Source organism: Dermochelys coriacea, chromosome 2 (assembly GCF_009764565.3).
Source record: "Dermochelys coriacea isolate rDerCor1 chromosome 2, rDerCor1.pri.v4, whole genome shotgun sequence".
NCBI classification, from domain to species: domain Eukaryota; kingdom Metazoa; phylum Chordata; order Testudines; family Dermochelyidae; genus Dermochelys; species Dermochelys coriacea.
Genome location: NC_050069.1, coordinates 206,754,240 through 206,766,781, shown reverse-complemented (window position 1 = coordinate 206,766,781; position 12,542 = coordinate 206,754,240). Strand labels below are relative to the sequence as shown.

General features: G+C 42.9%; 1 protein-coding gene across 9 annotated transcripts in view; it reads left to right on the top strand.

Annotated features, from left to right (window-relative positions):
* Nucleotides 1-12,542, top strand: part of CREB5 (cAMP responsive element binding protein 5) — a 359,862-nt gene that overhangs the window by 256,230 nt on the left and 91,090 nt on the right. For 8 of the 9 annotated variants that reach the window (XM_038393118.2, XM_043509125.1, XM_038393119.2 and 5 more), the window contains one exon: nt 11,855-11,981. In XM_038393118.2, the coding sequence (XP_038249046.1) occupies nt 11,855-11,981 (127 nt within the window). Of the gene's footprint in view, nt 1-2,686; nt 2,759-11,854; nt 11,982-12,542 lie in introns of those variants that run through there. The other variant, XM_038393123.2, reaches the window with a different exon arrangement.

Sequence of the window (12,542 nt, the reverse complement as noted above, 5' to 3'; positions counted from 1 at the left end):
GGGAGTATCTGAGAAAGAAAGGGGTAAAGAGCCCGTAAGCCATCTGAAACACAAGCCCTTGGTTCTTCCAGTATAGCATAAGGGCACAGAAGAGGGTCAGCAAGTACATCCTGAGACACCCCAAGCAAGCAAACATTTCTGAAACATGGGGCATGAAACTCCTGCTGCAGCATCCATCATTCGTTGGAGGACAGTGAAAACATGTGCTGTCATCTTTGACATTTAATTGAAAAGAAGCTTACACAGATTTCAGCCTTAAGTAGTATGTTTATACAAGTGTATATAGAGAAATAATCTGTCAGTTCAGAGCAGGCTCGGTGCTACAAGATTTGGTTTAGTAACTGAACAATCCAACATTAGCTCACACACCTTGCCTTGTTCCATGCCTCAATAATTTTTAGTAGAAATACTTTGCCTAAAGGCACACAGTTATTAAAAAAGAGGCTGAGCTTGCTTAAATTATTAGCTCATGGTAACAAGCCTGCACTGGAGAAACTGTTGGTCCTTTGTTTTCACAATTTAGCTCTAATTCGCCATCTTATTTCAGAGACAAACTTCTACTTTTGTTTGGGAAGTTTAAAAAAAAACGAACAAGACAGGACAAATAAATCACTTAAAAAGAAGGCGTTTTTTCTTTTAGAATAAAAGTAGCTTTAAAACACCCAGTTATCCTTATATTTTTATTAACATTTACTGTCTTAATAATAAGAGTGAATAGAATCAGAAAAGTTTAATTGATAAATTTGTTTTCCCAAATATCCAATTGGTTCTAAGTGCTCAGTGAAATGCTGTGACCCTGTCAATCTGCTGAAGGGTGGGGAGAACCTTTGTCTTCATCATTTTTCTCTTTTTGAGAGCTATAGTTGTTCTATGATACAAAGTTATGAAAATAAAGTATATATTCATGCTACTGTAAAGCACTCAAGAATATTTAACTGACTAGGTTGCTGGAGCGGCTGAACATTCTAACACCTCTATAGAGACAAGTTTACCAGAACAGCTAATACGTGTTCCATTGCCCACCGGTGGCTGGTGGTTAGGGTTAGGGTTCTTTAGCTTTTTTATTCACTGAGCTCTAGATTTTTCAAGTGTCCACTAATTCTGCATGCCTAACATTTGGATGCCCTACTAAGTAATCTGAATGTCTCAAGCTGAACGCCCCAAATTAGTGGACACATTTGAAATTTTTTTGCCTTAACTATTTTTAAAATTTGTTTTAAGGTAATAATGCTGTACAGGATATTCAGATATTAGTATGTGTGGTCAGTGCCTTCTCTTTTCTCTCTAGAGTATTAGTTGTGGTGGGACAAAATCACTTGTCTTCCTGCATGATCAAAGTTTTGGTTTGGCTTGAGCTGAGAGCATGCAACAATACTTTAATCAGTAAAGGACACTACTAGTGCTCTCAACATACCTGGGATGTATTTTGTCATGTTTTGCTGCATTCTGGTTTTCTCTTTATACCATTTTTTATTATAGTATAGGTTTTATCTGAGCCAGTTCTTCATTTTAATCTCTCCAGCGTGCCTTTAGCTGTTTTCCCTAGTTTTGCTCTACTCAGTTACATATGGAACAATGGCATAATTATGATTTGTGGAGTGCCAGCAGTGTACAGAACTTAGAGGAAGACAGTCTCTGCTCTGAGGAGACTAAAATCTAAGAAACTATGCTTTCTTTCTTTCTTTCTTTCTTTCTTTCTTTCTTTCTTTCTTTTCTTTCTTTCTTTCTTTCTTTCTTTTCTTCTTTCTTTCTTTCTCTTCTTTTCTTTTCTTTTTTTCTTTCTTTCTTTCTTTCTTTCTTTTTCCCTCTTCTTTCTTCTATCTTTTTTCTTTTTTTTTCTTTCGTTTTTTTTTTTTTCTTTCTCTTTTTTCTTTCTTCTCTTTTCCTTCTTTTTCTTTTCTTCTTCTTTTTTCTTCTTTCGTTCTTTTTTCTTCTTTCTTCTTTTTTTCTTTCTTTCTTCTTCTTTTCTCTCTTTTCTCCTGTTTCTTTTCTTCTTCTTTCTTTCTTTCTTTTATATTCTACTAATGGGTCAGGCAACAAGACCAAGTGAAATATTAGAGAAAAGAAAGATTGAAACCAGCAGTTTCTAAGACCCACAAGAGCCAAAAGGCAAATGTTAATAAGTTCTGGGAAGTTTTCAAGGACCTGCTGGTCCTTGTACTTATGCTGAATTCCCAGAGGTTTGTAGAACATGTGTTCAGGAAATATAGGTGATATTTACACAATCTGAGTTTCTAAAGGCAAGATTTATTATTAACTAAACCCTTAACAGAGTTTGACCCAGCCTGGTGCTAACGGGGCTGTGTGTGTGTTTGGAAGTGGACATTTCCCCCCTCTCCCCAAAAAAAAAATCTTCAAAGGCCGCAAATTACTGTCAGGCCAAAAGATGTACAAAGTTAATCATTGTTAAGTAGTGGAACAGCCACAGACTGAAGAGTCTTCATCCTTTATATAAATCATGGCACAAACTGACACAGTAGCCAAATTTTACTTTTTGATCTCATAAAATCCAAGATTTTCCAGAGATCTAACTAGCCCCTAGACTCCTGTTGTTGTTTTTTAAATAGTAATATCCAGAAACCCCCCAAAAATCGCCCCCTCCAATAATAGAATCCTCGAAGAGACCCTGATATGGCCCATTATATACTCTGTGGTAGCCTAATTTGTGGTGCCCTTCTTTCATCAGGGTAGGTGAAGAGCGCAGCACTCTTAGGGAATTTTGGAGGTGTTACTCCACAAATCAGCTGTTATAAGGAATGTAAGTATTCATCCACATCTTCTTCCTCTGTCTTCTCCCTGATCCTTGCCTGGCAGTACTTAAGCATGCATCCCTATTATTAAATAAAAACACCCTACAATTCTGAGGGAGAGGAGTTGCTCCTTGTACTCAATTTCTTACATGTCAGAAAGTGAATTCCATCTCTCTGATAGCTATTGACCATGCCCTCATCATTTCACATGTTGACTGCTACAACTGCCTGCATTCTGGCCCCGATCACTATAACTGTGCTCCACTCAAGTCCATTTAAAGGGCCACTGCTAAAGTGCATCTTCCAGGCTTGCTGCTTTAACTTCATGAACTACCTTTTTGGAGCCCCCCTTCTCCGGCTTCACCTCAATCAAACAAGCTTCTTATCTTTACTTTTAATACCTTTCACAATTTAGCCTCATCTTAGCTAGCTGCTCTAATAACGTATTGTGACATTGACCACCACTTTCACCTTGCCAGCCACCCCGGCCTTTACCATCCACTAGTTGGTTTCTTCCCCAAACACCTGTGAGCTTTTTCCACACCACCTCTTATGTCTGGGAAAATCTCTGGTATTATCCATGCAGCCACAACCTTAAAATCTCCCCACAAGGGTTGCCTTTGCCACAATGCCTACAAAACTGTTCTAACTGATTATAGCTAGGCAGGTTCTGAGCTGAGACTGCCCCTTTTTCCCTTCCTTCCTTTTCCTACACCCTTGCTCTTTCTCGCTTCCCCATTCCTGTCATTCCCCACCATACCTCTACCTCCAGTTTAAAAAAAAATGTAAAAAGACAAAACCAACATCAAAAATGTAACTAACTAAGCTGTGCCAATTCTTCATTCTGTTACTTTTCTTATGTGTTATATCCCCATCCTGTATCCTTCATCTGTCTTTTAGATTGTAAACACACTGGGGTAAAGACTGTCACTTATCTACATTTGTATAGTGCCCAACTAATTGGGATCTTTGAGCTGCTACCATAGTATAAGTGTCTACTACTGATGATAAAAAAATCTATTACAGAGTCTGAATTGTCTGTGAAATACAAACAGATCTCTGCTAGATTGGAAAAGATCCGCTTCTTTAGGTGCCAGTTTTCTTTTCCTAGAATACAGTTCAGTTCTGCACTTAACTTGGCTAAACAAAGCTCTTCTTTCATAGAGAGTTCTGCTCTTTGATGATATTGGAACCATAACATTGTTAAACCACAGGTACTATAGGTCAGGTGAGGTTTATAAAATGACATAGGGGTTGGCAAAAGAGTGTCTGGTACAATGCTTTTCTCCTATGAACATAGTAGGCTGAAGGTAGACAGAATCACAGTCTTAAAGTGTCCTGGCTTTCAGGATGAAAGTCTCTAAAGCACCAGGCAACAATTAGGCAAGTGGAAAAAGTATGTCAACATCAGTACGTTTCAGTAGTGGCACTGTAGGTCAAGCGATTGCCAGCTAACATGCAATAACTGAGTCAGCACTTATGATCAGTGCCCCATCTTAGATACAATTCCTGGTGCAAATATTTCCCTCTGCCTGAATCTTGAGGATTTATCCTTGTAGTTCATGCTGCACTTTTCAGATATTTAAGTGGTAGCACTGCAGGCTTTCTAAGGTGCTTCACTTTGAAGGCAGTTCAAAATACAAATATATGGTAACATGTGACAATGTGCAGGCAGCTGGTGTGCTGCGACTGCTGCTTATTAAACTGATAATTGTTTCATCCTTGTCTGATTGTTGTATCTACCTGTTGTGTCTCATCATGTTATTAAGGACCAGGATGTGGACAGTAATGCCTCATGGTCAGAGCAGTGGTGGTCAAGCCTAGTGCGTTGGAGCCAGAGTCAAGAACCAGGAGTCAGAACGAAGGGTCAGAGCTGGAGTCAGGAGTGAGAGTCAGGAAGCAGAGTCAAAAGTCAGAATCAGAATCAGGGGCCAAATGCCAGAGCCAAGGGTCAAGTCAGAGCCAGGAATTGGAGCTGAGTGTTAGAACCAGGTTAGCTGGAGTAAGGGAGGGCAGGAGCAGGGCTGAGATAGGGTCTGAGATAGGGCTGGAACAAAGCAGGAATGGGATTGGAACAAGGCGGAGGCAGATGCGAACATAGCTGTGGGTGGGTGCCCTGCTGCTGTTGGTCTTAAGAAAGGGTTTGCTGATCCCCTCAGTCAATTGGACAGTTTAGAGCATCAGGAGGCTCAGTTGGGGCCAGCTGTGCTCATCAGATTGTCTGGTTCTTAAGCTATCAGTTAAGCAGGCTAGCTGCAGGCTCTTACTGCTGACTGTACCCCCTCCTCTGAGGGTGCCTTCCAAGAGTCCCAGGGTTGGGCTTGTCAGGATAGGCTTGCTGAAACTCCTGCAGTAGGTCTGGGGTATGCATATTTTCCACTGGTTCCCAGGATTGTCTGTCTGGATTATAACCCTCTCTGTCCACTAAGTTTCCCTCCAATGTGTCAAGAGCAAGGATTTGTTGAATCAAATACTCCTCCTGCTCCTGGATGGTGATAGGTGGGGGTGGACCACGTTGGAATGTAAGACTTCAATGTAAGGCTTCAGCAGAGAGACATGGAACACCTTGTGGATCCTTACAGACTCAGGCAACTGAATGCCACTGGATTGACCCATTCCAGAATCTTACATGGACGTAGATACTGGTGGTCTAACTTAGCTGATGGATGCATTAACCTAAGGTACCAAGTGAACAGCCACACTTGGTCACCTACGGCAAGGTCAGCGTGGTGATCTTAGTAGCTAACAGGTATTCCTTCCACTCTTGGTGTAGCTGGCAGAGGTGGGAGGTTAAGTCTGAAGCAGTGGGTATCAAAGACTTTGTGTGGATGTCTGGGTGAAAATGAGGATGAAACCCAAAGTTGGTGAAGGAGGGGCTTTATTGGGTGGAAGTGTGTGTGCCATTATTATACACAAATTCAGCCTAGGGAAGCAGAGAAACCCCTTCATCTTGGTGATAGTTCAAAAAGCAACAAAGATATTGCTCAAGCATAGGTGGCGCATGGGTCTTTTGTTTTGGGAGGCTATGCCCAAGAGTGCCGGAAATTCTCTAGAAGTGGCGAAGCCCAGACCATGGCCCCCCTCCCCTCCTGAGGCCCCAGTCATGCTCTGCCCCTCCATCCATGGCCCCACCTATGCTTCACCCGAATGCCCCACCCGCCGCTCGCTCAGGGAGCAACAAACAGCAGGGGAGCAGATGGTTGTGGCAGGGGAAGCAGCAACAACTGCAGGAGGGAGGTGATTCTAACAGGGGACTGTGGGAGGGAGCAGAGAACAGCAAGAGGGCAGGACATGACCAAACGAGGTGAAGGTAGGAAACTGCATGGGGAGGAGGATAGACAGGAAGAGGGACAAGAAGGCCTGTTGGCCCAGTGCAGGCTGACGTAGGAAGAGGAGGGACCTCCGAGGGAGAGCACGTGTGCCCAGATCCACACACCCATGGACAGCAGGGGAAATGCTGCAGCTGCAGGGCGAGGGAAAGCATATGGGCAGTGCATTCTTCCTATCAAACATGTCAGCAAATTCTTGGTATTTAGCTGTTACTACAGAAGTGATAGGAGGGGACACGAGTGATAGGAGAGTGCTGAGATTCCCTGCGATCTAATGGCCTTGGGCTTGGATTCGCCAAGGAGGCAAACTGAGCCGCAGGGAGTTTCTGGCCTATGGCTCAATTTTGGGAGACAAGACTGTTGATAGTGCAGGGACCTGCAACTTACTGCATCTGCCCACCAACAGATATGCGGATCCTGTGTGGTGAGCCAGGGCATACCGAGGATAACTGGAAGGTGTTGGGCTCAGATGAGCCCAAACTGAGGGTTTTTCTATGACCAGAGAGAGTGGTGTCCTCCCAAGGGGCCATCCAAGGGGCAGGTAACTGGTTTCAATGAGAGGAGCAACCCATTGATAGACTCTGCCAAATCTGGAGATCTTTCCCATTGGATGGGGATCATACGTGCTTATTAAAAGTCCAAGTCCATGAAATTACCGGAGGCCTCTGAATCCAACAGCGCTTACAAAGTTGGAGAGGGAGTCCGAGATGTGTTGGGTTCGGGTTAGTTGTTGATAGAATACCAGTGGACAAATATCCTTATTGAGTACTGGGGTTTGGGGAACTCACTAGCCCACCTTCTGTTGGGGCTGGGACTTGGCATTTCCTGGCAGAGATTGTGAAGCACTGAGATTCTCGGCAGTACTGTACAGGCATAAGCCCACCATTCAGTGTCAATTTTTCTCAGCATCGGAAAGGTTGTGACAGGCTTGGTCAATTTGGATGAGCTCAGTCTGTGGGGACAAAGCCAGTGATTGGTGAGTTGGAGCCAGGGAAACCGCTGGTACATGGGTGACTGACCCTTGCTGTTGGAGGTGCTCCTTTATACAGTTATCGATCTTCACGCACAGTTCGATTAGATCATCCACCCATGCCAGCTTGTCTTTGATTTCTTTGTTAAGGCTGAGCTGGAAGTGGTAACACTGCACAACCTCATTCTACTCAGCGTCTGCTATCAGGCATCAAAATTACACGGTGAATTTGACAACCAATTGGTGCCCCTGCCACAGTGCTTGAAGTACTGACTCTGCTGTGCACATGTGATTTGGGTCATCAAAGATCACTGTCATGGCTTGCACAAAGTTTTCAGATTGACCCAGGAGCAGACCAGATTTCTCCAGGAGCTGAGAAGCCAAGGCCAGGGCCTCCCTGACTAGAAAGCTGATGGGCTTGGTCAGTGGGGAATGTTCTTGGTTGCAACAGAAACAGAAGCTGATACTGATTCAGGAATTTGCCACGGTTGCCATCAAACTTACCTGACAATGGAATCTTTGGTTCGCAGGGTGCCAGGGTGGCAATGGCTTGTGCCTGCAGTGCCATATTCTGTGCCTACAGGTTGTATACCCACCATTTCCAAAAGGGAGATATTTGTCTTGGTGGGATCAGTGCCAGCAGGGAACCAGGCCCCTTTTCCCTGATGGGGTTACTTTTGGGGGGGGGGGTTGCTTAAACTACTAGGGACCTGGATATGGATGGTCAGGCCTAGTGGTCAGAGCTGTGGCAGTCAGGCCTAGAGCCAGGATCAGGAGCTAGAGCCCAGGGTCAGAAACCAGGGGTCTGAGCCAGCAATCAGAGCCAAAGGTCAGAACCTGAATATCAGAACCAAGGATTAAGTCAGAGTCCGAGCCAGGGAATTGAAGCCAAAAGTCAGAACTGGGTTATCTGGAGTAAAGGAAGGCAGATGCAGGGCTGGGTCCAAAGCCGGAGTGAGGCTGGGACAGGGCTGGAACAAGGCAGGAACTGAAGCTAACACAGCCATGGGCATATGCTTTGAGCAGCCACAACCCTGCTGCTATTGCTGGTCTTAAGGGCAGGCCTGATGATCCCCTCAGCCAATCAGGCAGTTTCACCAATCAGGCGCCTCAGTTGGGACCAGGCTGTGCTCATTTGACTGCTGAGGGTTAAGCTAGCAGGTAAGTAGGCTAGCTGTGGGCCCTTACTGCCGATGCATATGCATAGGACTGTAAGCCCTTTGGGGAAGTACCTGACACAGCGGGTCCCTGATCTCTAATTGGGGCTTCTAGGCATGGTTCAGTACAAATAATAATAATAATGAACATTGGCTCTCATTTGAATTGAGGCTGTTAGGAGAAGCAGGATGAAATGTATCATGCGATCTGGAGTTCTTCCGCAAACTAGAAACATGCTCCTGACTGCTTCCGTCCTGCTACATTTTAAAGCCATGAGGGTCTAGGCCTATGTGGCTGAAAATAACCCCAGAGAACCTCAGCTAGAAATTTCTGTGAACTGAGGAAGCACGAGACTACAGTGAAGATAAATGGTCTTAACAAGTAAAATAAGTGGTAACCAGACAATAAAGAGAGCTGGTTCAAATGGGATTTCAGCATAGCCAGCAGCATGCCTGGTATCAGGAAGAAGTGCTTGTGTTGCATTTGATACGCTGTTGGAGTGATCTTTATTTTAGTCTATGCATATAGGTCCTGAGCATGAGCCCATTGAAGCCATAGAGAAGTTAAAAGTTGTAAAATGTCTCCACTTGGCATCACTTATGCCTAGGTTTCCAGAACAGTTGAGCACTCACAAGTTCCACTGAAGTCAAACAGCTGTGAGTGCTTAACATCTTTGAAAATTAGGTCTCATTAGTGTCTAGACTGGTATGTTGCTTCCTCTATAGAGCAGTTCCCTATCTGCAGGTTGTTTGTCCAACAAAACTATTTACTAGAGTACAAAACGACTAATGCTAAGGGCCTAAAACCTTTGAGTCAGCAGCACTGACTGACGAGTCAGGGGGCTGTTCATCATCATCAGCATTTTATCAAGTGTACAAAGATGGGAGGTGAATGGAGGACAATGTGCATTTCCAGCATAAAAAAGTGATAATACCTGACTGTCACAAGAGCATCACTTTTGTCTCACTAATTTATCTGCTGCTACAGAAGATTAAAAAGCAACAACAAAAAAAGGAGCACTTTGTCCTCTTAAGAGAAGTGATAAATGGGATGGAATGTAAGAACCAGACAAATTAGTATTTCAGTCAGTTTCAATCTGTAGAAAACTCTGTGTGTGTGTATGTGTGTGTTAATCAATGGCTTGTTTCCAGTGTGGAAGAAATAGAAATATCTGTGAGCACTGGCTAGTGTCAAACTCCCCTACTACAGAAATGAGTCTGGTGTGCATGTTATGTAGCATTTTTATTAGTGGCAAGAGTGCAGACTTTTTGACAAAGAGAGTCAGCCTTGAAACACAAAATCTCTGATTGTACTGCAGAGCTGGGAAAGATCGTTCTCAGGGAAAGGGCAAGCAGGAGCTTTAGTAGGGGGAAAAACCCTAGAAGTAGTGAGGTGTTGAAAAAAAAATCTTTCACCAAGTGTAAAGCATATGCAGACCCACAAAGCTAAGCAGCATGAAAGGTGAGACTGGATACAGCGAGGTAGCTTATTTGCCATTGCAATAAATACAAATAATTCCCTTTTGACTAAGTCCCATATTCCCAAGCTCATTAAATCAATTTCAGAAATTTTTTTGGCTCTGGAACATATAAGCAGAATTCAAACCGTGCCGTCCCAGGAGGTTCACTAGCATAAATTGCATAGGTCAGGCCAAAATAAGTTGCTGTCAAACAGCCTAACACCTATGGTTATTATGAAGCTGGTGAGTTGTACAAAGGGCCTGTATATGAGATTGTCAGTGTAAATGCGTGATGGGGGGAGGTAAAAGTTATTGTCATGGTACTTGTTTCACTTCAGTCTCATTGAGAGTCAACTGATATTTTATTGTATAGGATCCTTCTGTGAGCTCACAGAAGTTAAAAAAGGGGAAAAATCCTTTAGATCATGGTAGTCTGTCTATCCTTCTTCAAGATTGTACCCTAAGGCATATAAACTCAGTACATTGTCCAGTGGGATGGGGGTGGCTTCCACCACTTCCTTTGGGAGATGACTGCAATCTAAAAAACCCAAATGAAGATCAAGTTTCTCCCAATATTCAGTTGCATTTTTCTCATTTTTAGATTTATCTCACTACTCTAAGTTACACCTCCCTGTACAGTCCCACCCTACATAACTTCTCTACATCCTTGATGCTTGATTCATGCTCACAGATGCTGGTAGCAGCTGCACTCCAGGCAATGGGGGAAATTCAGACCCTGGGGAGATAAGGCAACATTTGCGTTTATTTCCTCTCATGGGGATAGGGAGATTTAAAGTGCCGCCTGATCTCTCATAGGAGCCCCACTGACAGTGGATAACCAGGGGGTGAGCTGACTTGTGCTGCTTCCAAGCACTGTGGATATGACCTCCAACTCCCTGATGAGAGCAGCTCACTTTGAGGGCTGCAGTCGCTGGCGGTGGACCCCTTAGTGGAATGGGGGTACTTATTTTAGGGCTGAATAACACCCTGGAAGTGTAGAGGCTTCAAATGTTGGTAGACTTTTCTCATCTTTGCCCCATACAAATTGCTTACCTAAGTCATAAATCAGTCCCTCCAGCTTCCTAATTATTTGCATTTCCTCTTAATGCCTTCCAATGCCATTATCAGTATCTATTTGCTAATGGATTGAACATGATGCTGCAGGTGCATTCTGGTCTGTGATGTTCTGTCCATGACACCCAAAATTGAACTGGCCTTATTTGTTGCCATGTTGCATATTTTCTATCCTGGTTTTGGAAAATTAATACTATGTTTGCTTTTCTTCATTGCTTCTCCAGGACTTTTCAAAAAAAGCTGAATAACCTGTTAACTAACTCCCCTGACACCCAAGGCTCCATATGATCTGGACTGCCTGATTTTGTCTTCACATCATTCACTTTCCCTCTCTTTTCAAGGGAGTCATTACTTCCCAAATGTTTTTCTTCTTAGAGGCAGTTATTAAAAAGTAGTTCAGTACCCCAGCTATTTTTGAATCCATTCATTTAATGATCCTTCTCATTTGTTAATAGGTCTACTTTCCCTCTAATATTTATTTTCCCCTGGTATGTTTGTAAAAAAACCTTCTAAATCTCTTTAATGCCTTTTGCTAACATTAACCCATTCTGCTTTTTTTCACTCCTTTTTTTCCTTATAAACCCCTTAATCTGACTCTGAGAATTAATCTTAATTCTCACTTTTCCATTTCCAGTGCCATGAGTGACATGCTGATCAATAAAATCAGGACTGTTGCTTTGGAAGGAGGAAATGGGGTCTATTGCAGAAGATATATCTGTGTATATACAGTAGTGAAAAATGTTCAAATTAAAGTAATTTATAGGTGATAAGATTTCTATTAATTTATGCATGTTTAATAGACTATCACGCACTGTTTTGTGTCTGTGGGCAGAATTTATAACAATGCATTCACTATAGAATGTCTATATCATACTTGCCAGGAAATAAAGCAAATTAGGGCATTCACTAAGAAATAGCAAAGGAAATCAGACCTGGGTTTTACTTGCCGTTTCCTTAATACTTTCTGTTACATGGATCTAAAGACAGTGGCACTAATACTATATCTTCTACTTTTATATAGTTGTCTACTGTTGTTTGTGATAGAAATGTCTGGGACTGTCGCGCTTGCTTTAGCCTCCACAGACAGTGACAACATTTTCTCCTTTTCTTCTAGGCCTGTACCAGGTTCTCTGTCTTCACTACTACACCTACACAACCGACAAAGACAGCCCATGCCTGCCTCTATGCCTGGCACCCTGCCCAATCCTACCATGCCTGGGTCTTCTGCAGTACTAATGCCAGTAAGTTATTTTATTTTAATACTGCATCAGGCATTATCAGGGGCAAAGATCTACCTCACTGCACACAGTGAAAATGAAGTGATCCAAAATAGAGAATACAGAGTTTTGTGTCATTTTGCACTCCATTATACCTGTTTTACACAGATGTAACTCAATTAACTCCAGTAGAGGGTCTCCTGATTTGAACCACTTTATGTGATTCTAGAATCAGATTCTTATTCTTTATTAGAGTTTTTTGGGTCCTGATATTGATCTTACTTACTGGTGTAAATCAACAGCGTCTTCACTGAAGGCAATGGAGTTATATAATTGTGAGATTAGAATTGGGCCTTACTGGACAAAGCGCATGCACGATGACAATTTAATCTCAAAATAATTACTCACCTCCTGTGAGGAGGTCAGTCAATAAGAAGGAAAAGTGATTTATTTTTCAGAACCAGTAATCAGTCATTTGCTGTAGATATGGACCGAATCCTACATGGTTTGCCTTTGCCCTCAGCTCCCATTGATTTCAGTTACCTGTCTTGCAAGATGCAGCCCCTACTTTTCATAGTATTTTGG